The sequence below is a fragment of the Lissotriton helveticus genome, chromosome 6 (assembly GCF_964261635.1).
Source record: "Lissotriton helveticus chromosome 6, aLisHel1.1, whole genome shotgun sequence".
Classification (NCBI taxonomy): Eukaryota; Metazoa; Chordata; class Amphibia; order Caudata; family Salamandridae; genus Lissotriton; species Lissotriton helveticus.
Genome location: NC_136067.1, coordinates 1766847342 through 1766873064, shown reverse-complemented (window position 1 = coordinate 1766873064; position 25723 = coordinate 1766847342). Strand labels below are relative to the sequence as shown.

Genomic DNA, 25723 nt, shown 5'->3' with positions numbered 1-25723 from the left:
CCAAGAAGGCCCTGGACAGATCCCTCTTGATTAATGGTGGCCGTCCATTGGAGAGACCCTGGTGCTAGTCTGCTGCTGGCCCACTGTAAGAACTGTCTCTTGTCACTTCCATTAATCCCGAGGAGATCTTAAAATGGTGCACGCCGGGTGTGCGGCCAACACTGCAGCTGAGAGGGAGCCTTTGATACTTTGTATCATGAGAGAGACGATAAATTAATGCATGCATGAGGGGCTCTTCCACCTTCAAATAAATAGAATATTTCTGCTTGTTTGTGTGGATCAAGATTTATTTACTTAAGGTCGCTTTCCAGTACTTTGGAGACTCAGTATGTAAGAGAAAGGAGAGTTTTCCCTTCAGACGAGGAGCCGGTTGGCCTTCGTTAGAATTCATTCATCAGCCTCCATACTGGAGGTTGTATGACTCTAGGTTGCACCCTTTACATGGTTTACCTTGTCCTAATGAAGACACATATTGAAGGGCCTAACCGGCCTTCTGTCCCTTCTTCGGGTGTCAAACTCGGCAATTCCCTGTTTCTACAGCCTGAATTGAATACAAGGTCCATAGGGAGGCAAAATTGACTCAAGCAATTACCTCTTAAGAGTGTAACAGAATCGAATTGTTTGAATGGATATACAGACAGGCTATGTTTCAGAAAAGATTGATTATGTTAAGGGATTTTTTCTTCTCCTTTTTTTAGGTTGAGCTTTTGTGACCTGTTGTAACTTCTCTTGTTGGCTTAAAGCCATCCCCCTGCTTTCTATTTGTTTGGTTTAGTGTCCTTTAAAAATCCTTGTTTGCTAGTTGTTAGTCCTGCCTCTTTGTCCCTCCTTATTCTCTTTTATTCCCCGCAGGAAGCAGGGACTAAGTACTGAGTCATTACACTTTGATTGTATAGATGCTCTTTGGGGGACTATTTTCTTCTTGGGTCTGTCCTCAGCGCCTTAGCTGCTTGCATTTTATGATCTTGCCAGTGCTCTGAGCTCTGCCTTTCTGTATACAAACATAGACAGGCTCTCTGGTCGCACAGATGCTCTTCCTGCCTTTCAGTTTTGAGCACGATGGAAAACAGGCCTTTCATTACTCATCAGGGATATGTGAAGCAGCTTAAAATCACAATTCGACATATCACCAGCAGGAAATTTGAGCGTTTTATTCCTCTACAAGAACATGCTCACACACAGCCAATCGCCATTTGGAGCTGCCCTGGAATGTGTGGCTGTAACTAGACTGAACCAAACCTATATGTGGAGGAAGATAATAAGAGTGCTTTGATCCATATTCAGCAGCACAGCATGCCTCTCTTTGAATGTTAACAACATAGCAAATAGAAAAGAAAGAGCTTGTGCCTTTAATCAAAGGAATGCAGCATTTTAGCAGAACATTTCCCCCTCCATCTCCCAGCCTTGGTCGATCCCACGACCACCCGTCTTCAGCACTTCTCTGGCTCAGAAAGTGGCAGGCAGCTGGACGGGGTAGGGCGACTGTTTTTGGGTTTCTTGGTGAGGCTCTCACCTCTCGCTGCCAGATGATTACTTAAGGTCTGTACAAGTGGGGCTGAAACTAAAATCCTTCACTGCGAGTTATCTTCATAGGGAGGGAAACATGCTGCAAATTTAAAATTTGTTTAGATTTATTTTTGCAAAAAATGTTGCTCACACTATTCATTTGGCATGCCAAGGAACATCTGTGAGATATGTGAGACTCAGGTGTCCCTCATTACATTCTGCAGAAGGGGGGGGGGGTGTATCATTTTGTGTTACACCACTGCCTGCATTGAAAGAATACCCCGGTATGATGATTCATAATGGCTGGTATTCAACACTGCAAACTTGTAAACAGAGGCCTGAACTCAAGGCACTACTGGAATCATACTAATCTGTGTCTACCACAATATATGACTAGGACAGCTTATGTCACGTGCCATTTACAATTAAATGTTTTGTGAAAAACATTATTATTGTGCTTACCTTGACGGAAGTGTTGGGACTGGAGGTCTGGTAAGCTCATATTGCCAAGGAGCAATATCTATATCCTGAAATAAAAAACACAAAAAGAGTTGAGAACAGTCACACATAAATTCCCAAGTACAGCTGCATGTTTTGCCACAGATAAAAAAACATACAAGTGCATTTGTGTGGTGGAGGAAGGAATGCATCCACTAAAACAAAGTCATTAATGCTGACACTGCAGAGGCACAATCTTGCGCCAGAGTCTGTCAGAGCATTGGCCTGACCTGTACTATCTTTGCTCCAGACTTACTAACCCTTCAGATACCGAGGCCTAACCCAAAATTGACTATAAGACGCCCTGCCTGGCTTTTATCTTAAACCACTAACCAGGCAGTGAGAGAGGGAGAGGGCTTTGGCAGAGTGACTGGGGTAGGGGGTTAGTAAGGACAAAGCATTTGGGAGCAGGGAGTTAGCGAGAGGCACTGTTGCACAAGTGGGGAGAGGCACTGGACACAAGTTGAATACGGGAAGGGACTCTGTAAAAAGTGAATTGAGTTAGATATAGCTCAGTTAGAGAGCCAAGAGCGTTAATTTCTGTTTCTAAATATCATAACTCACTTCTATGATGTAGCAACAGTTGATAACAAAACTCATTACCCATTGTCACTGCATCATAAAGGCCTTCCACATCGTGATGGCAGTGTCCCTGAGAGCCTGTTTGTGCAGTGCGGCTTGTCTGCTTTCACTTAAATCAGAAACACCGCTGCAGGAGTGGGGAGGAAGACAGGGAAGATGGTGGGAGCTGCTTAAGGAAGGCAGGTAAGGTATTTATTTTGTACATTTGGGAAAGGGAGGAAAGAACATGTTATGTATGGCTCTGCATTACTCCTCTGACCATGCGTAGTAGTTGAAAGGAGGGGCAGATGATTTTGGGGGCAATAAAACTATAGATGGGTAAAAAGTGAATTATGGGGATGTTTTTCACCGCAGGCTTCTGAGAGACTTCATAGGCAGCTCGAGCTAAGCTTTTGTTTTCTATTTGACATCACTGAAAAACATCCCTGTAATTCACTGTTACACATTTTTAATTCTATACATTGTGGATGGCTCTATCATTTATTTCAATTTCTGAATCTCATAATCCACTGCTCTAACATGTTATGTTATGTTAAGCTCCATTTATAACGCACACGGATACTCAGTGTGCTCCCATCCCCCTTCTATTTGAAAAGGCTCCCTTGAGCCAGTGAGCTGACGAGCTTTTGGAGATGCACCTGTGCGCCAGAGAGAGGCACTGAGACCTGAGAGACTGTGGCAGCCTTTTCAGCAACCCCAGAAGGAATTTTCGTTTTTTATCTCTACTGATGACGGGTAATATCCAGAAACACGTGTCTAGAGATTTACAGCACTAACCTGCACCAACCTTGGTGAACTACTACAGCTAAAATTCAAGTAAGAAATCACTGTGAACTGCATTTACAACAATGCTAAGGGGCGAACTGTGCTGATAGGTGAGGCAGTGTGCTCCCAACCCCCTTCGGATACTCGGAAGTGTCCCGGCGCGGAAGCCAAATGGAGGAGATAGAGGGGTGCAGACCATGCTAGATGGTTACTTGAATAGGAAGGTTTTTAGCTGCTTTTTGAACAGCCTGAGGTCGCCAATGTTCCGAAACTCAAAGGGCAGGGCATTTCAAGCCTTGGCTGCTCTGAAAGAGAGGAAGCTACCTCTCATTCTAACAAGGCTGTACCAGGGTATAAGAGCGAGGTATTGTCCCCTGGAGAGTAAATGTCTGGGTGGCATATAGAACTCAAAGCGTCTCCTGAGATACAGAGGCCCCGCCTTGTAGAGAGCACTGTGGGCAAGCGTAAGAGCCTTAAACAAAATAAGTTGGACTACCGGGAGCCAGTGAAAATCCCTTAGAGTCTGCCTAGTGCTAGACCTGACAGGAATACCCAGTAATGATCTAGCAGTCACGTTCTGCACGATCTGCAGCTTTTTTAGCTGATATGCAGGAAGACTGGCGTAAAGAGCATTGGCGTAGTCTAAAACGTAAGAGAATGAGAGCACGGGTCACCATTTCTTTAGCCCCTTTGGGCAGTAGGGGCAGAAATCTCTTTAGGAGTTTCAGTGTACTGAAGCACACACTGGCTAATTTATTGACCTGCAGCAGAAATCTGAGGTCCTCACTGAACCAGACCCCTGTTTTTTTGCCGGGCTCCCCATTGATTTAGGCATGGGGTAACCCACGGGCCAAATATCCTCTCTAAAATGCGGGCTAAAGGATCCGTAAAGGAGCACAACAGGTTTCTCCTCGTTGCATTTGAGTTGGGCCTGCGCTAACCATTTAAAAACTTCCGCAAGACAATTTTTGGCAGCATTTGGGGACAGATAATTTTTCTTCCACGTGAAGAGGAGCTGGGTATCATCAGCACAGGCTATGATCCTAGCACCCAGCTCCTCCGCCAGATATGTAAGAGGCGTCATGTAGACATTAAAAAGAAGAGGGCTTAATGTTGAGCCTTGAGGAACCCCCGTAGTCAAACTTCTCGGTGTAGAGGAGAATGGAGGCAGCCATACTTGCTGTGTTCTATTCGCCAGAAAGGATTCAATCCACTCCCACACCGAACCCGAGATGCCGATGTAAGATAGCCGGGCCAAAAGTTGACGGCGCGGCACGGTGTCAAACGCGGCAGAGAGGTCTAATAACACCAGAGTCGTTCTTTTATGGACCAGAGGTGTGGAAAAATGTTACACTGCTCTAAACGGCCAGTTATTGAATCCACCTACAGCTTCCAACAGAACCCCAGAAATACCTGGTCAGGTATCTGTCAGGACTCTGCCCAGGGCCGCAGGCTCAATGCGAGGGAGAGGTTTAGCCTCCAAAAAACTTGTAGGTGAATAGGATGGCTTGATGGTCCATGAAAATTGAATTAGGAAATGATTGGACCAGGGAACAGGGAGAGGATCCTGTACAACTAATGGAAAGTTGGAGCAGACCACATCTATGGTATGCCCCCCACTATGGGATGGAGAATTAATCCTTTGGGTCAGATGGGCAAGATCCAAGGAATTATTCAGATCTCTTGTGTCAGTAGCCACTCCGCAGTCCAAATGGATGGTGAAGTCTCCGAGGAGTAGATAATTGGAGTAGTGCAGGGCTCTGGGGACAATAACTTCATCAAATGCTTTAAGAAAGGAGCTCGAGGGACCAGGAGGGTGATATAGCAGCGTGGCCCCCAATAAAAAATGCAGAGAGATGGTGAGGGAGAAGTCCAAAGCTTCACCCTCCATGATATCATGTGACTCTACCTGCGTGAGAATCCAATTTTCCCTAAAGGCTACCGCAACCCCTCCTCTTCTACCTGTTTTGCGGTCAACCCTGGCAATTTTATACCCAGGAGGGATGGCCAAGGCAATGACAGGAGCTGAAAACTCGTTAAGCCATGTCTCTGATATAAATAGCAGATCTAACTGGCTATCTACAAGCAACTCAAATATGTCAGGAGCATGTTTAACCATGGACTGTGCGTTAATCAAAGCAGCTTGAATACAGCTTCAATAGGGCAGAAGGGTCATAACTGGATAAGGAAATAGAGCCCAAAGTGTGATTAAAATGGTAATTACAAGCCGGACAAATGCTAGAAATATTGTCCAGCACCGCCCATACATGGCCGCACTTACTCAAGGATGCACCAATCGCCCCATTTCCGCGTGGCTCCAGGACCTGCGTACAGTAGGCAAATCAGATGGAAGACGGGCAGCATGGCTGGGACACTGACGGGCACAGATGAACTAGCCTTAGGTGCGCCTTCGGTGCGTCCGCTGCGCTTCCGCGCAGCATGCATGATTTATACCGAAATGCCCCCCGACAACTAGAGCGCGTCCTGAACAAGATGGCGGCCTAGGCTGTCTCTCTGGGATTCCGGGGGTTGCGTGCTGCGTGTGTGCATTTTACTATCAGTGCAAAGGAGTAGCCATGGGGGCCACATATGCCTCTAGTCTAGCGAATATATTCATGGACAGCTATGAGGAAGAGCATTTGTACAGTAACAACAATCCATACCTCAACAAGATCGAAGTATGGAAGCGATACATCGAAGATGTGATTATGGTGTGGGAAGGTGAACAAAAAGAGTTGGAAGAGATCCACACTTGGTTGAGCCAAAGGAGTAGTGACATACAGTTTACCTTGGCCAGAAGTAAGGAGTTGATAGACTTCCTGGACCTGAAGTTCAGAACAGAAGAGGGCAAGTTATACTGCGACCTTTACCGTAAGCCGATGGAGAGAAATACCTTATTGATGTATGGGTCTCATCATCCATGAAACTTGAGGGAAAACTTGCCTTATGGGCAATATCTTCGGATAAGGAGGAACTGTTCGCACAGGAAGGATTTCTTCAGAGAATCGGAAGTACTGACCAACCGCCTGAGGGATAGGGGTTATCCTAAAAACCTTCTTAAATGTGCGAAGAAACGGGCATGGTATTGCCCACGGGAAGAATTGCTGGAACTGAGAGATAAAACTGATGAAACCAACAATATTGTGTGCACAACCACGGTCAACACAAGGAGCAATGATGTCAAAAAAATCGTGCTCAAGTAGTGGAATCTTGTTGCTGGGGAACTCCAAACAACTGACAAGCCGGCCTTTGCATTCAAAAGAAGAAAGAATATAAAGGAGAGCGTGGTGAAAGCATTCCTAGAACCATCTAAACAGCCTGACTTAAGGAGCTACGTGGGTCTCCCACCTATTACAGGACAGCATAAATGTGGGACTTGCCGAGCCTGCGACCTCTGCCAGGAAGGAAAAGAGTTCACGCATAACAACAGGACGTACAAACTGTCTGACTTTACCAACTGTAACAGTTCCAACCTCATATATGCCATCTGTTGCCCTTGCACCAAAATCTATGTAGGCCAGACAACACAAAAGGTGAAAACCAGAATCTCACAGCATATGAGCCGTGTGAGGTGTAAAACACTTGGGGCACCTCTCGTAGAACATTAGACCACTCATAACCACACACCAGATGACATGAAGGGGTGGGTATTGGACAAAATACATGCTAACCAAAGGGGCGGTTCCATCGTGCGTTCCTTGAACTACAAGGAATGCCTTTGGGTACGTACTCTCAACTCTCTACAAAATGGGCTTAATGAGGTAGAGGAGACTGCGAGACAGATGGGATAGATCTAAGTCCAACTGTATGGGTAGCATGGCATTAACAAAGAGGCCATTCCTCCTCTAGCACCTTTGGTTTCACCTTAGTCCCCATAGTCTATCAGTGACCAGGGCCACCCAGTTATAACTGCAATATATGATGTGAACTTTCTGGTTAAAACTGTGCACATGTTTTATTTTGTTTCATTGTGACATTGCTGATAGATATAAATGGCACTAGAATGTTGTTTCATGGAAATATTTCTATTGTTTAATAAGACCTACCAGTTTGCTACGTGGACATGGTGCTTTAAACATTCAACCCATATTGTCAAAATGCGCACTGTATTAATGTTATTCCTTGCTCAAATGAGATCGACAGTGTGGTTATGAATTCATGCATTAATGTCACATTTAACTAAGTTTGTCAGAAATACACTCTTAACCATCGTTAGTAACATGCATGCAGAGGTGGACGACGGCATTGAATTACAGTCAAGCAACAGATTCGCACAATATGCTCACAAATGAGACCCACAGTGTGTATATGTGTTAACCTTTAACACGATTGTCAAAATGTTCACTGAACGCATTTTTGAAACATGTACGCAAATGAGATGTGCTGTTATACGTTTACTTTAATCAGATTGTCAAAATGCGTGTTAGAAACATGCACGAACATGAGACGCGCTGTCATGTAGTCACGGACTAGATGGACAGAACATTGAATCCCTGATCACACATTTTTTAAACCTGGCATGACCATTTGCCACTTAACTTTAACTTTAAGACGCAAGAATTCCCCTTTAATTTGACGGGACCATAACAAACTGGGTCTATTTGCCATCACGCTCGTTGCTCAGCAACCATTTGAAATTGCATGAAAAACTCACAACGAGGTAAGCGCATTAAATGTGGGGGCTTTCTCGACGCTGTCAATCTTGATTCACTCTGGCATAACTAATTAGGTGGCACTCTCCCCACAGAGTTTCACCGAATAACTTACTTTCAACAACCTCCAAAGGATAGCCCGGCTGGGTCCTCTTGGAGGTAAGTCCAATTGCTCAATGTACCAAACAAGACTGTTTGTAGTAAATAATACCACTAATCCAAACCTGACCATTACCTTTTCATCAATAGGCTGCCACACTCCACTCCCTTACCCCACTGCCCAGTCCTGATGAAGACCCGCGTAGACGCTTCAAGAGCGCGACACTCGGGTTGAAACGTCGACATTACATATCAGTGGACCATACCTACTAAAGACTTTGTGATTTGAACTGACTATTAATGTGTTCAGAATGATCTGAAGAATTGTATAATATTGGTCACGCTTCCCCTCTTCCCTAATCCCCTCCTGCCACATGACTTTGACACTGTATATATTGTAGGGCACAATATCACACTAAGCACCAACTGTCACGAATTATCACTACATGCACTATTGTATGAAACAGACAGCCTTTATCTTTATATTTAAATGATAGGACTTATAAATGAAAACAATTTTTTAAAGTACCTTCCAAACTCGTCAGATGTTTTGGATTTCTTTTTCAATCACATAACTTGTAATCGTGTTTTTTGATTAACTCATGTTTACAAACAATGAATACATTGTGGATAACGAGATATAAGTGAAGAAATTCATTGCACCCGAAAGAACCAATTGTTTATCATTTGCGTGTGTGCAGGTAAGCAATCGATTTTTAAAATACCGATATCAAGTTTACAGGCCAATAGCAGCATCCATTTTTATAACATAGCAGCAGTCCATAACTAAACTGGTTACCCACTGTTATGACACCACACATGCCTTCCTGTCCATGCTGACAGGTCAGTGCTGTTTGACTGCTTTGACGAGCAGAAAGCAAAGCTGCAGGAAGAGAGGCAGGAAATATGGTGGGGTTGGTTAAGGATGGCAGGTAAGTTTTTTTTTTTAACCTTTGGCATAGGATACATAAAGGAGGCCATGTTATATATGACTCCCCCATTACTCCTCTGCCACAGCGTAGCAGTTGAGGGCAGGGGAAGATGATTTTGTGGGCCATATATAACATAAAATAGATAGGTGAATTATGGGGTTGTTTTTAACCTCAGGCTTCTGACAACTCAAACTTCTCTCTCGCTGTCTCTCTGATGTCACTCAGACTCCCTCTGTGAAAAAATATCCCTGTAATTTACTGTTACCCATCTATAATTCTATATATATATGAGGGTCACCCATGGCAGTGGTAATTGGGTGACAGCACTACGCTGTGAGTGGATGGTGAAGTTGGCACACTGTTGTGGGCATGTGAATATAGAAGATCTTCGTAAAAAACAAAATAAACTAAATAAATTAGCCCAACATGAAAGATGAGCTTCATCACACCATCATTCAAAGCCCCCTGGGACCAATAGAAGAGGGGCTGTTCAGCGCCGCTGGCTGTTTGCACTTCCACAAGTAACATCCAAAAAGCCTGTGAGGCTGGCACGCCCCTCCTCTCCTGCAGCCAGTGGGACTGGAGAACAATATGACAGTGAGCAGAGAGAAAGGGGAGGGCGGAGAGGAAAGACTTGGCGATATTGGACTGGTAGGGAAGGAGAGAGTGAGAGCAGGTAAGAGATTGTGAGAAACAGAATGAGAGTAGAATGGCAGAAAATAAGAGAAGTAGTGGAGCGTAGGTCTAAGAAAGATAAAGAGAGGTCGAGAAAGTGAGACAGAGTAGAATAGACAGATATGGGGAGACATGGAAGAGGATGAAGTAAGAAGTTGGGGTGAGAAAAAGTGGAGGCAGAACCAGAAGAGAGAGGGAAAAAAGAGAACGAGAAATAGGGAAAACCACAGAGAGGGAGTAGGGGACAACAAGAGACAACAAAAGATGGAAAAACAGAAAGACAAAACAGGTAATGGCATGGAAGAATAATGAGAGACAATGAGAAGGTTATCAAAAGGTACTTTTTCTTAGTTTGGGTTGTGTTTTGGCTATTAGAGTCAATCCAGATCCCTGGCTCTGCTCTGGCTTGGCACTTACCATTATTTCTGGGGCTTCCTCACCTCTAGGCAGCTCTCTGGTATTTATACAAATGAATGCAAGCAAATATTCCAATAAGCAATGAAACATTCCAATTAATTGGGTTGAGTTTGAGTAAACGTCTGTCTCTCCACGTTGAGGTATTAATGGGCTATTGTCCTCCTCCTGTGACACTGTGACATTAGAATACAAAGAGTATGGGTGGTAGCATCATGAGGATTTGTAAAGTTAAGGTATCATTCTACTTAAAATAAGGGTTACAAAGAAGTGCCTGCTCTCATTATTCCTGTATATGCCCTTAACAGGAACGGTCCATTATGGCAAAGAACACCTGATTCACCCCTTGATTTCATTGAGGCGGTTCTTTGTTGTCCTCTTCCTGTCAACCATAACAATGCTCAGGGCACTGAAGGCACTGAGGCTATGCACTCCCCAGTTTGCAGAGAGCGCTGTTGTGCACTCCAGCTCCTCAGAGTAACACATTTTTCATTCTGATATGGGGATGCCTGTTTTGGCTGTAGGGCTTTACCCATACCTCCATAGGACTAAACCATCACTGTCAATGAAACTCTCTTCCTCCAGCCACCCCTAGCTCATACCACTCAATTATCTTCAAAAGTACTGTACAAGAGACACTTCTAAAGCTAAACAAGTCTTAAAAGAAAGCTCCATTACCTCACAGTCCCTCCAGTTTTTGCCCTGTTCCTAACAAAGTGAAGATGACCATCTCCACGACAGAAAAAAAAACAGGAGAATGCTTGGACACCTAACCCCACCCCCTCCCACTGGGAGTACATAAGCTGTACCAACCCCGCATTCCGCCTGTTCTTTTTTTCTGTCTTCCGACAGAATGGGACATGGATTTAGCTAGTTCTTACCTGTTTGCAGTCTTCTTTGGATGTCTTTGACGAGCTGCTGGGCTGTCCTTGACCTCCTACTGCACAGTCTCCTGGCCTGCCGGGATTGCTGGGAGCCGCGTTGGTTGGCAGCTGACCCTTTGCAGCAGAGGCACCATTCCTCCCGGTCTGTTTCGGGTTGAAGGGCGCGTCTGTCTGTGGCTTGGCCGGTCTGTGAGACGTGCTGCTGCAGCTGCTCTGGAGTGTCCCGGGCCAGTCTTGGTGGTGGCCTTTGGCTTCCTGGATTGCTGATGAAGTCCTGCTGGAATCCTTTTCCTCCCTGGAGTCCATGCAGCTCTCCTTGTGGAGTGGGGGCGGGCCTGGCTCTGCTGGCCTGGCAGTGCCGGGTGCTGCAGTCTTTTCTCTTCTGCCTGGCGTTTGATTTGATTTGGTTTGATTTGATTTTACTTCTTGTAAAGCGCAGCGTATGCCCAAGGGCGTCTTGGCGCTGGAACTACCTAGAAGCTACTCCAAACTGATTTGATTTTATCTGAACTTATTAGTTTTTAAACAGCCAGGTTTTCAGCAGACTTCTGAACAACATCAGGGAGTTACTATTTTTAATCTCCAAGGGAAGGGAGTTCCATACCTTAGCAGTTCCAACAATAAAACTCCTCCCCTCCTGAGCGTAACTGCTTATACCTTGGGACTACCAATAAATGTGCCTGTGCTGATCTTAGGTTTCTAGAAGGAGAGTATTTCCTGAGATGTGTTCTCAGATAAAGAGGCCCTTTCCCCTGTAGTGCCTTAAATGCAAGACACTGAGCCTTAAATACAATTCTCTTCCCCACTGGCAACCAGTGAAGATCCCTCAATCGACTTGTTACTGGTTCATGTTTAGGGATATCCAGGATTAATCTTGCCTCTGCATTCTGCATCCGTTGGAGTCTAAGTAGGAGCTGTGCCTGAAGTCCCACGTTTAGAGCGTTTCCGTAGTCCAATCAAGATATGACCAATGCAGTGAACACCGTTTTAAAAGTATCCACAGGGATAAACGGACGGATCTTCCTAATAATTTTTAAGATGCCCCAGAAGGTGGAGGTAAGCTTGTTAATTTGACCTTCAAATGTCAATCTTTGGTCAAATATTACCCCCACGTTTCTAACCTTTGAGACTGGTGCTGGGCAGTCGCCCAGATCAGCAGGCCACCACCTTGGGGACCAGAAGGAGGTGTTAGAGCTTAGTAGCAAGACCTCTGTCTTGTCGCTGTTCAGTTTGAGGCAATTATTCTGCATCCACGTGTTAATCTGTAGCATGCAGATATTAAAGCGGTCAGCCGTCTCATCAATGTTGTTTGATACTGAGATCACCACCTGTGTATCATCGGCATATGATATGACTGAAAAGCCACATTGTCTAATGATTGCTGCCAGCGGGGCCTAATGGCTAGGGCGCTCAACCTCGGACCTGGGGATCTGGGTTTGAGTCTCGGTAATGTCGCCAAACATCCTGTGATTCTGGGCAAATCACTTAATCTCCCCGTGCCTAACAAAAAATGAATGTGTGTCCTCATGTAACGTAACTGGCGCTATGTAAAGTGCTCTGATACCCGATTCGGTTCGGGTAAAGTTCGCGCTATATAAAACTCTGCAAAAAAACCAAACATACATGTTAAAGAGAGTGGGACTCCGGGATGGACCCTGAGGCACCCCACATGGCAGCTCGAATGGTTTAGAAGCCATCCCATCCATTTCTACCAAAAATGTTCTGTTTGTTAAAAATGATGTCAGAAATTTGGTGGCACTGTCTTGGAATCCCAGTTCCTCTAGTCTACCAATCAGGATTTCATGGTTGACCGTGTCGAAGGCCGCCGATAGATCTAACAAACTCAAGGTGACCTTCTTTCCTTCATCCAGTGTTTTTCTTAATTCTTCTACTGCCATCACCAAGTCAGTCTCAGTTCCATGCCCCTCTCTAAAACCAAACTGGGAATGATCTAAAAGTTCTCCTTCGGCGATAAAGGATGTGATCTGCCTATTAATCAGCTTTTCCAACACTTTGGCGTAAAAGGGAATCCTCAATATTGGCCTATAGCTGTTAGGTTCTGTCGGGTCCATATTAGCTTTCTTTAACAAAGCCCGAACGAAAGCTATTTTCCATGACTCTGGAAAAATGCCTGTCTGTATTATTTCTAGGAAGACTATTATAAGTTGCTCACTGGTCATCTCTGGACACAAATGAAAGATTTTAGGCAGGCAAGGGTCTGACGGAGCTCCTGCCTTTGTTGTCTTTACTACTTGGATGATCTGATCCTCAGTAGGTGGGAGAAAAGAGAAAGTTGTGTCAGCGGTTGACAAATATATCCCTGGCGTTTTTATCTCCGCGCATCTATTTTTGCTGTCTCTAAAAGTTTTATATACTGCCTCCACTTTGTTGGTGAAAAATTCTCCTAGAATATTGCAGAATTCCGGGTTCTCTATCTTCTGTAGATTCCCTGGGAGCTTAGCTAGATTTTTCACAGTGTTAAACAGCTCCTTGCTGGAGTTTTTAGCTTCCAGGATTTTTTGCGTAAAATATTTACTTTTCTCCTCGACAATCATTTTTTTGTAGTCTGATAGGGTGCTTGCATATTCTCTTTTCCTTGCCTCCAGTAGTCAGCTCTCCATACCCTTTCAAATCTCCTACATACTTTTTTCTGTTCTCTGAGTTTGTTAGTGAACCAGGGTTCAGATGGCCTTTTCCTTTTTGATCGTAGCCTCTTTTTAGGGACTGCTGTGTCTACTGCTGTTTTGATCCAGGAGTTTAATTTATTGACCATATTATTGGCACCTAATTCCAGATTTGTTTTTGTTATTATTAGTTGAGTCTGAAAGTTTGAAGAATTGATTTTACTCCAGTCCTGATATACAACTGTGCCCGAAGTTGTTGTTGCTGTCATTGGTTGCCGGGTATCCGTATTATAAATGTAATGGCTTGATGATCTGACCAACTCACCGGGATAACTTCCGACACTTCTATCCTATTATTGGAAGTGAAGATTCCATCCAGTGTATGACCTGCATTATGTGTCCCTTGTTTAACAATCGGCCTCAGGGAAAAACTGGCCATTCCATCAATAAATGCTGTAATGTTGTTGTCATCTTCCCTTTCCAGGTGATAGTTAAAATCTCCTAAAACTGTGTAATCTGAACTGTTTATACTATCTTCCAGAAAAGGACTAATATTTTCCATCAACGGAGCTCGAGCTTTTGGAGGGCGATATAAGAGAAGCCCTTTAAAAGTGTAATTATTGTTGATTTTTATCTGGAAAGGCAGAGTTTCACAATCATGTGAACCATTGCTCACACCTCCCGTTATTCTCAAACCTTCTCTGGCGATGATTGCAAGCCCCCCTCCCCGCTTGTTCTTTCTATCAGCTCTAATCATGCTGTAGTGAGTAGGAAACGTTAATAGCAGATCTGGGTCTGATGCTGCATCTGCCCAAGTCTCATTTATAAAGGCGATATCTATCTGTTGATTCTCTATCAACTCAGCTAGCTCTACACCGTGCTTCACTAGTGAACGTGCATTAATTAATACTGCTTTGACCCCGGTGTCAGTGTCAATAGCCATCTTGGTCTTTTTAACGTGAGAGCTTTGATTCCTCAGTGTCTCATAGCTAAAATGTATTTTACATTTACATTACTGGAGGGTGCATGGGCTGGCTGGTGGGGGCAGTAGGTGTGTGGTGCTGTCTCCCTGCCCTGGAGGTGAGTATCGCATAGCGTTTTCTTTTTCCGGTCCTGATTCTGCCTATGGCCGTACCTCCCTGAAAGCACCTGGTCTCGTCCGATCCCAGAAGTTAAGCAGTGTTGGGCCTGGTTCGTACCTGGATGGTAGACTTCCTGGGAATCACTGTGTGAAAGAACAAGGACCCCCTGGTGCTAATAGCGATCCTGGGTCAGGGTGAAATATGTATGTGAACAAAGTTGCCCAGGCATGCACATTAGTTACTAGCGTGTTCAGATACAAACTTCATATCTACAAAAAACATTGTACAACTGCTTTCAAGTGCAAACATGGTTTTAATATCTTGAAGTTTTTCATAAAAAATCATTCGATAAAATTGTCAATATTAATAATCTTCATTGTAATGTTACATTAGTATACAATTTTTAACACTTTAAAATTTCATATACAAATGGATGGTTTCCTGTCGACGCGTTTCGACACGTGTGCTGTGTCTTCTTCAGGACCGTACCATCAATATGCTGTAAAATAACATTTATAAACATATTTTTACTATTTATTATTTTTACATTGAAGCAGTGTATTTAGTTAGCTGTTCATTGCATATTTGATAACGCTAGTAAGTTTTTCATTCATTATGATATACCGCTTGTCACCCATTGTCTATGCTCAAAACTAGACAGTAGTCATATATGCATTTGGACCACATATTTTTGAATCATGTCACGAATATCACATGGATTGTTGCAGAAACATTCTGTTGTTTTATACAGTATTGATCATTATTTCTTACTTTTCTTAGCTATCTTTTCCTATATAACATTTCATGTGAGTAGGTGGTATTCATTTTAGTCTGACAATGAAGACTTGGAGATAAAAATCAATAATTTTCAGACGGCCTTAGCATATCCTGTGCTGTGTGGTTGTCTGATTGCATTCTGGGAAAACAGGGGATTCGGTTCCTTAGGGCATAGCTGCATCAAGGTCCTATGTTGGTTTAATAAGCTATATGTGGGTTTGTTTGTTTTAGGAGATTACTGCAAAGGGAATGGTTGCATATCAAGGGTATAACTATGTTTTAATATTGTATGCATTTCATTTCTATAGCTATATTCATACCACGAGATGATCAGACATGAAGGGCCACCTAGTTTTATACTTTATGCTAGATGGCAAGTATCCATTTTGTGTTAAACAAACGTACTACAGTACTATCATTTTCCTTATTTTATTTTCCTATGTCTCACCTGGTAAACTGTAGTTGCGACGATGATGTTGTTTATTAGTGAGGGAACGCACAGTACGCAGGATGGAGAGATAGCCTTAGCCTAAAGAGTTAAACAGCGTGTGTCATGATACAAGTATAGATTGACTGTTGCTAGTCTTAATAGCGAGAGCACAGTTTATAAACACGGTGTATGTTACCTTAATTCAGATGTTGGAAGGCAGGCGCGATATGGCGCTTTCTGTGTAGTGTTGGTTATTGGGCTTTTAGCTCCTCTAATAAACTGTGGTTGCAGCGGTAGTATTCTGTTCTAGCAGAAAGACGCACGTTGCGCAGAATGAAAGGATAGCCGCTACCTAAAGATTAAAACACCGTGTGCCATATTATAAATATAAGTGGATTATTACTAATATAGATGATAAGAGCACAGTCTCTAACCACGGTGATATATGTTACCTTAGTTTCGATGTTAGACAGCTGTCATGCTTTCTTAGTAGTATTGCTTGTTAGACACACGGCCGGAGGAAAAATTACAGGCGAAGGGTTTTTTGGGAGACGTAGTTTCACTGGTTCTTTACGGTAAACTGCGTACAGAGGCTGCCTGTAGTTAAAGGAATGGTTGTTAGGAGTGTATATTTTTCTATTCTCAGGTGTAGATTCAGGATTTCGATTGGTCTTACCTAAAGAATGTGACAGCCTGGTTCGCTGTATGAGTTCAATACTGCGTGTGGATATTCAGAGTGACACCCAAACGTGACCATATACCTGTATTAAAGGAATCCGGGGAAAAAAGGGAGAATTACATACCCGATATTCTAAGTTTGTTTTCTCATTCTAACGGGGCTGGTGTAATCTATTTCTGCGCTCTTACCGGCAAAACGAGGCTTCCTCTCACATAGGCTGCATGCGGCGTCTTCGTTTGTTTAGTAAAGGTTTAGGCAGGTCAATTGCCGGGCCTTTTATATAAGAGGTCTACCTATTGGTTACGCTTGATGTGAGTTTCTTAAAGGGATACAGTGTTAATACTATATATGTTGATAATTAGTGGTTGACATGTTATACCCTGAGCCTGCATGTACTGGGTTTGGCAATTTGATGTGCTAATATAAACCTTCTGTACTAAATGTCACTCAGGACGATAAAAGTTACATATATGGAATGGCCTACTTTTCTAGTTTTGTTTGGGTGAAATTACAAATAGGGCTAATGAAGTTAAACTATTTTATAAACTGAATTATTTATATCAATTTATATCCGGTCTTTATTTATATTACAGGATGGCATTGGACCATGGCAAGTCGTTATTTAAACCGTGGGTGAACGTTTTAAGAGAAAAAATCCAGTAAACTTCTTTCTTTTTTCTTATTTTTTCACCACCGTTACTGTTGGGTGTATGGATTTTTTCCAGGATGCGCCACCTAATATCAGTTGGAGCATGACGATGTTCCAGGAAATGAGTCACTAGTGGAGATGTTAACTTTTGAGTCTTAATAGCTGATTTGTGTTCCGTTAGGCGGGTTTTTATCATGCGCGCAGTTTCACCGACGTAGCCTTTATTGCAGGGACATAGGATCAAATAAACGACATTACTAGAATTGCATGTCCAAAGTTCCCTTGCTGTTATCTTAAAGTTATTGTGTGTTAGGGTATCTCCTGGAATTACGCCATCACATGATTGGCATGTGCCACATCGGGAAGTGCCTTTATACGCATCCGAGCCTGTTATTGATTTCTGTATGAATGGATTTCTTGCCATGGTGCTGATAAACCGTGATCTGACAACTAGGTCTTTTAAATTTTTTTTTCGTCGGTGCGCATACATTGGTTTGGCAAGTTTAGGTTTTGATGCATCTGTATTTAGTAGGTGCCAATTCGCATTAATCGTTTGTCTGATCGTGGCATTTAGTGTTGAGTGTTTAGTAATGCACACCAATTTGGGTTCCTGAGTAGGTTTATTTGATTGGAGGAGACTGTCTCGGTCGTAAAACCGAGCCCTCTTGTATGCTTCTCGCACAAGGCGGCGTGGGTAGCCCCTATCAAGGAATTTTTGTTTCATTGTTACCGATTGATGGTCATAGTCTCTGATGTTCGTGCAGTTCCTCCTGACGCGCAGGAACTGTGAAAAGGGGATTCCATCTTTTTGACTTCTGGGGTGATAACTTGAAAAATGGAGGAGAGTGTTCCTCGCGGTGGGCTTAGTAAATAAGTCCACCTCTAGTTTGTTCGATTGACTCCTAATGTATACATCCAAGAATTCTACCTGTGATGCATGAACATGAGCAGTGAAACGGAGGTTCCTATCTGCCATGTTGATCCACTCCAAAAATTCCCGTAGAGTCTGTTCCCCATTGGTCCAGATGAAAAAGATGTCATCTATAAATCGGTACCAATGGGAAACAGACTCACAGATGCATCAAAACCTAAACTTGCCAAACCTATGTATGCGCACCGACGAAATAAAAATTTAAAAGACCTAGTTGTCAGATCACGGTTTATCAGCACCATGGCAAGAAATCCATTCATACAGAAATCAATAACAGGCTCGGATGCGTATAAAGGCACTTCCCGATGTGGCACATGCCAATCATGTGATGGCATAATTCCAGGAGATACCCTAACACACAATAACTTTAAGATAACAGCAAGGGAACTTTGGACATGCAATTCTAGTAATGTCGTTTATTTGATCCTATGTCCCTGCAATAAAGGCTACGTCGGTGAAACTGCGCGCATGATAAAAACCCGCCTAACGGAACACAAATCAGCTATTAAGACTCAAAAGTTAACATCTCCACTAGTGACTCATTTCCTGGAACATCGTCATGCTCCAACTGATATTAGGTGGCGCATCCTGGAAAAAATCCATACACCCAACAGTAACGGTGGTGAAAAAATAAGAAAAAAGAAAGAAGTTTACTGGATTTTTTCTCTTAAAACGTTCACCCACGGTTTAAATAACGACTTGCCATGGTCCAATGCCATCCTGTAATATAAATAAAGACCGGATATAAATTGATATAAATAATTCAGTTTATAAAATAGTTTAACTTCATTAGCCCTCTTTGTAATTTCACCCAAACAAAACTAGAAAAGTAGGCCATTCCATATATGTAACTTTTGTCGTCCTGAGTGACATTTAGTACAGAAGGTTTATATTAGCACATCAAATTGCCAAACCCAGTACATGCAGGCTCAGGGTATAACATGTCAACCACTAATTATCAACATATATAGTATTAACACTGTATCCCTTTAAGAAACTCACATCAAGCGTAACCAATAGGTAGACCTCTTATATAAAAGGCCCGGCAATTGACCTGCCTAAACCTTTACTAAACAAACGAAGACGCCGCATGCAGCCTATGTGAGAGGAAGCCTCGTTTTGCCGGTAAGAGCGCAGAAATAGATTACACCAGCCCCATTAGAATGAGAAAACAAACTTAGAATATCGGGTATGTAATTCTCCCTTTTTTCCCCGGATTCCTTTAATACAGGTATATGGTCACGTTTGGGTGTCACTCTGAATATCCACACGCGGTATTGAACTCATACAGCGAACCAGGCTGTCACATTCTTTAGGTAAGACCAATCGAAATCCTGAATCTACACCTGAGAATAGAAAAATATACACTCCTAACAACCATTCCTTTAACTACAGGCAGCCTCTGTACGCAGTTTACCGTAAAGAACCAGTGAAACTACGTCTCACAAAAAACCCTTCGCCTGTAATTTTTCCTCCGGCCGTGTGTCTAGCAAGCAATACTACTAAGAAAGCATGACAGCTGTCTAACATCGAAACTAAGGTAACATATATCACCGTGGTTAGAGACTGTGCTCTTATCATCTATATTAGTAATAATCCACTTATATTTATAATATGGCACACGCTGTTTTAATCTTTAGGTAGCGGCTATCCTTTCATTCTGCGCAACGTGCGTCTTTCTGCTAGAACAGAATACTACCGCTGCAACCACAGTTTATTAGAGGAGCTAAAAGCCCAATAACCAACACTACACAGAAAGCGCCATATCGCGCCTGCCTTCCAACATCAAAATTAAGGTAACATACACCGTGTTTATAAACTGTGCTCTCGCTATTAAGACTAGCAACAGTCAATCTATACTTGTATCATGACACACGCTGTTTTAACTCTTTAGGCTAAGGCTATCTCTCCATCCTGCGTACTGTGCGTTCCCTCACTAATAAACAACATCATCGTCGCAACTACAGTTTACCAGGTGAGACATAGGAAAATAAAATGAGGAAAATGATAGTATTGTAGTACGTTTGTTTAACACAAAATGGATACTTGCCATCTAGCATAAAGTATAAAACTAGGTGGCCCTTCATGTCTGATCATCTCGTGGTATGAATATAGCTATAGAAATGAAATGCATACAATATTAAAACATAGTTATACCCTTGATATGCAACCATTCCCTTTGCAGTAATCTCCTAAAACAAACAAACCCACATATAGCTTAATAAACCAACATAGGACCTTGATGCAGCTATGCCCTAAGGAACCGAATCCCCTGTTTTCCCAGAATGCAATCAGACAACCACACAGCACAGGATATGCTAAGGCCGTCTGAAAATTAATGATTTTTATCTCCAAGTCTTCATTGTCCGACTAAAATGAATACCACCTACTCACGTGAAATGTTATATAGGAAAAGATAGCTAAGAAAAGTAAGAAATAATGATCAATACTGTATAAAACAACAGAATGTTTCTGCAACATCCATGTGATATTCGTGACATGATTCGAAAATATGTGGTCCAAATGCATATATGACTACTGTCTAGTTTTGAGCATAGACAATGGGTGACAAGCGGTATATCATAATGAATGAAAAACTTACTAGCGTTATCAAATATGCAATGAACAGCTAACTAAATACACTGCTTCAATGTAAAAATAATAAATAGTAAAAATATGTTTATAAATGTTATTTTACAGCATATTGATGGTACGGTCCTGAAGAAGACACAGCACACGTGTCGAAACGCGTCGACCGGAAACCATCCATTTGTATATGAAATTTTAAAGTGTTAAATCATGTATACTAATGTAACATTACAATGAAGATTATTAATATTGACAATTTTATCGAATGATTTTTTATGAAAAACTTCAAGATATTAAAACCATGTTTGTACTTGAAAGCAGTTGTACAATGTTTTTTGTAGATACGAAGTTTGTATCTGAACACGCTAGTAACTAATGTGCATGCCTGGGCAACTTTGTTCACATACAGACTTCCTGGGAATACCAGGTGCTGTAGGCTTAGTAGCCTGCACTGCAGCCATATCACCCTTTTTTTCCTGTGTTCTGGTCTGCTCTGGTGGGGCCTGGTTGTTGCCTTCCCTTGGTGGCCGCCTGGAAGTGCCTGTTGTTGTTGGTTGGCCTTCCTGCGCCCTTGCCTTCCTATTTTCACCTGGTCTAGTCTGCTCTGATGTTGAGTTGGGGTGGACCTGATTGGTTCCTGAAGGGCTGTCTGCCTGGGTGTTCCTTGGTGTTGCAGGCTGTTGGCCTTTTTGTGTCCCCGACACCCTGTTGCTTGGTCAGTATTTGGTTCTCTGTTGTCTCTCTCTCTTTCAAGGGGTGTTTCCAGATGGCCTTCTGCCCAGAATTACGCTGGTTGTCAGTTTCTGGACTGGCTGGTGGGGGCAGGTGGTGTGTTCTGCTGTCTGTCTGCCCCGGGGGTACTCGCGCATATCAGTTTGTCTCCTGTTCCGGATCTCTGGCCCTGTCCTTTGGGGTCCCCGTCCTCCCGGTTGCTGGTTGTCAGGCGCTGCATTCCTCCCTTAGGGTTCCTTACGCCCCTTCCTCCCTGAGGGTTCCTTACGCCCCTGCTTCCCAGATAGCCGGCCTTCCAGTTGGGGGCTTGGTAGTTCAGGTAGAATGCTGGGTTGGTACAGTTTATGTACTCCCAGTGGGAGGAGGTGGGGTTAAGTGTCCCAGCATTCTCCTGTTCTTTTTTTCTGTTGTGGAGATGGTCATCTCCACTTTGTTAGGAATGGGACGAAGACAACAGGACCAGGAGTATTGGAGATTACTGGTAAGTAGTAGAGCATAGTACACAGATATATAGGTATATTCATATTGTCTTTTTACAAACAAAAAATAAGCAGTTCTCACAAGGGAGAGAAACAATATTAATCAGAATAAAAATCTGGCTCTTTTACATTAATTATTTGGACTCAAACAAATGTGCTGAAAATATTTTGCGCAGCATATTTCTTTTCATTGAAGAACTATATTAAGATTTGCATTAGTCTTTTGTAAAAACACTACCCTAAGAATACCACCTTAATGTGTCATTAAAATTCTCCAAAAATAAACACATACTTTGAATAAGAATCCAGGGTTATAATCTGTGAGGAGAAAGGCCTCAGTCTTCCTATGAACTGAAAATGAGCTCACACAAAGACAAAACAATGAAGCTCCTAGAAGCAAACAAATGTCTTTGAGAAATCCTGAACATGCCTTTAGAAACTTGGCAGAACCAGACAGGGCCCTGTAGGAAAAAGGCCCTCTCTAAAGGGTCACCCCAAACATTTTGCTTTTCTGCTCCTTTTTTTGCTGGATTCTCTTTGTTGGCTTTAGGGCTCTGAGCACTTTACCACTGCTAGCTAAACATGGTATAATTGGTTTACACCAGTTTGGCATATTGAATTTACTTGTAAGTCTCTTGTAAAGGGGTACACCATATACCCAGGCCCTGCAAATTAAATGCTACTAGTGGGCCTGCAGCACTGAACATGCCTTCCACACAAGTAGCCCTTTAAACATGTCTCAGGCCTGCCGCTGCGACTCCGTTTGTGCAGTTTTATTGGCCACCCTTAAGGTTGGCGGTGTAGGTAAAAAGTAGGACGTGTACTTTTAAATTTTGCATGTCCTTGTAGTGAAAAACACCCAAATTCATTTTTCACTACTGTGAGGCTTACTCCTCTCAAAGGCTAACATTGGAATTGTCTTAATACACTTTTAGGCTGTAATTCCTAGTTAGAAAGGAGTAGCTATGTCATGTATTATATCTGAATGGTAACGATAAATCTTCTTTACTGGTAAAGTTGTATTTAACATTAGTCTTTTAGAAATGTCATTTTTAGAAAGTGGACATTTCTCCTCTCTTACAGCATTGTGTACCTGCAGCCTGTCTTGAATACATGTATGAGGAGAGTGATAGCTTCACTTTGTGCATTCCCTCTAGAACGTCACAGACACAGGAAGGTTAGGTGTGTCTGAGTGATAATTTTCATTCTGTTGGCTCTTCATTGGCAGGAAGAGAAGGAGGAGCTGACACTTGAATAGGCAGGGTCCTGTCCCCACACAAAGGGTTGATGACTCCCTACAGTTAGTCTGGGGCAGGGACTGGGAAGAAAATGCTTCTGTGCACTTTAACCCTTTGGATGAGTCGGACGGCACCCGGCCATCCGACGTCACAGTGGGTGCGTGCCGGGAACCGTCCGATCTGTGCAGGCGTAAAATGTTGCTGCATCGCGGAATAATTTTGCACGCATTCAAAGGATTAAAGAACATTTTTTTCAATAGCCCCTACTTCAAAGTCACAACTGGGTATAAGTACCGGGGCCTCAGGCCCCACAAAATTAGACACTTCTGGACCTGTAACTGAACTTTGTCAGAAGAACTGTTGTGCTGACACTCTGCTGGACTGCTGATCTGGAAGACCTGCTTCTTTGCTGTGCTGCTCTGCAGCCTACTGCTCCCTGATCCTGCTGAGGGACAGCTAGACTATGTTTTCTAACTAAATTGATCTCCAAGGGCTTGTTGGCTTGCTTTCTGTTGTTTGAGACTTAGGGCTACCAAAGTCTCTACCCCTGCTCCTGTGCCTGGTTCACTGGAAGTAGACCCAGATACTTGCACCAGAGGATTCAACACATCTCCAGTCTGTGTGTAGCAGTACCGGAGCATTGACCCTGATGCGGGAGAAGAATTGGCACATTGCTCTCAGAACCAACGTATTGCCTCCAGAGCCAGACGCATCGGAACTGTACATAGCCACCACAGGAGTATGGAGAGATCAAAGCATCCCCTTAAGTGCGTGGAGAACCCCACTGAATCACACTTTGGAAGCGATGCATCTCAGCTCAGCGCTTCATCTTTGGAACCAATGCATTGCCTCCACTGCTTGGAGAAAACTGACACATCACCTCAACTGTGGGCTCAACATTGAGGCATCACTCGTCTGCAACCCGCATCTTGCTATTGTGATCAGGATCAAGGTGCTCTGTTCACCGGGCCTGCACAGCTTCTGTCCCTGGCCGGCGTTCCATCACGGTAGGCCTGAACTGCTGACTTTGCCCCACTCCCGCATTACCAAATAACCCCTATTCGTGCTTATTGCTTCTAAGTGCTAGAACACCGATGACATCCGAACCCTGATGGACAACGGAGAAACAGCGGCCCTCATCCTCTTGGACCTCTCCGCGGCCTTCGACACTGTCTGCCACCGCACCCTAGTACAGCGCCTCGGCAACATCGGAATCCAGGAGAAGGCACTGGAATGGATTACTTCCTTCCTCAACGGAAGAACACAGAGAGTCCGCCTACCACCGTACAAGTCAGAGGCCACCGAAGTCATCTGCGGCGTCCCCCAAGGATCCTCGCTGAGCCCCACCCTCTTCAACGTCTACATGAGCCCCCTCGCGGCCATCGCACGCCAACACAACCTCAACATAATCTCCTACGCCGACGACACCCAGCTGATCCTCTCCCTGACCAACGACCCCGCCGCCGCCAGAGCCAACCTGCACGAAGGGATGAGAGATGTAGCCGAATGGATGACGACCAGCCGCCTGAAACTGAACTCAGACAAGACGGAGGTCCTCATCCTGGGCTCCTCGCCCTCCGCCTGGGACGACTCCTGGTGGCCCCCCGCCCTGGGCACCGCACCCAAACCGACGGACCACGCACGCAACCTGGGCTTCATCCTGGACTCCTCCCTCTCCATGACCAGACAAGTCAACGCCGTCTCCTCGTCATGCTTCAACATCCTACGCATGCTACGGAAGATCTTCTGGTGGATCCCCACCGAGACCAGGAAGACTGTCACCCAGGCCCTCGTCACTAGCCGACTGGACTACGGCAACGCCCTCTACGCCGGAACCACCGCCAAGCTCCAGAAAAGACTCCAGCGGATCCAGAACGCCTCAGCCAGACTCATCCTCGACATCCCACGAAACAGCCACATCTCCGGACATCTGAGAGACCTGCACTGGCTCCCCGTCAACAAAAGAATCACCTTCCGTCTCCTCACCCACGCGCACAAAGCCCTACACGACCAAGGCCCGAGCTACCTCAACAACCGAATCAACTTCTACACTCCCAAGCGCCACCTCAGATCAACCAGCCACGCCCTCACCGCCGTCCCCCGCATCCGAAGAGCGACAACAGGAGGAAGGTCCTTCTCCTACCTGGCCGCCAAGACCTGGAACTCACTCCCGACCGACCTGCGCCTGACCCAAGACCACCTCTCCTTCAGGAAGAAGCTCAAGACCTGGCTGTTCGAGCAGTAACGGCACCCCCCCCACCACCTAGCGCCTTGGGACCCTACGGGTGAGTAGCGCGCTCTACAAATGACTTGATTGAACTCTTTTTATTCTTTAAAAATACATATCCAGACTTCTACTCATTGGTTGTTTGTCGATTTGGTTTTGATTTATTAATAAAACTATTGTCTATTTTTCTAAACCAGTGTGAGGTCTTTTGTGGTGATTTCATTGTGTTACCATGTATGTGTGTGATTGTGTTGCACAAATACAATACATATTGACTCT

The 25723-nt window shown here is 43.9% G+C and overlaps 1 protein-coding gene across 2 annotated transcripts in view; it reads right to left on the bottom strand.

Annotated features, from left to right (window-relative positions):
- Positions 1-25723, bottom strand: part of STPG4 (sperm-tail PG-rich repeat containing 4) — a 349889-nt gene that overhangs the window by 106240 nt on the left and 217926 nt on the right. For both annotated transcript variants that reach the window (XM_078647099.1, XM_078647098.1), the window contains exon 5: positions 1969-2033. In XM_078647099.1, the coding sequence (XP_078503225.1) occupies positions 1969-2033 (65 nt within the window). The remainder of the gene's footprint in view (positions 1-1968; positions 2034-25723) is intronic.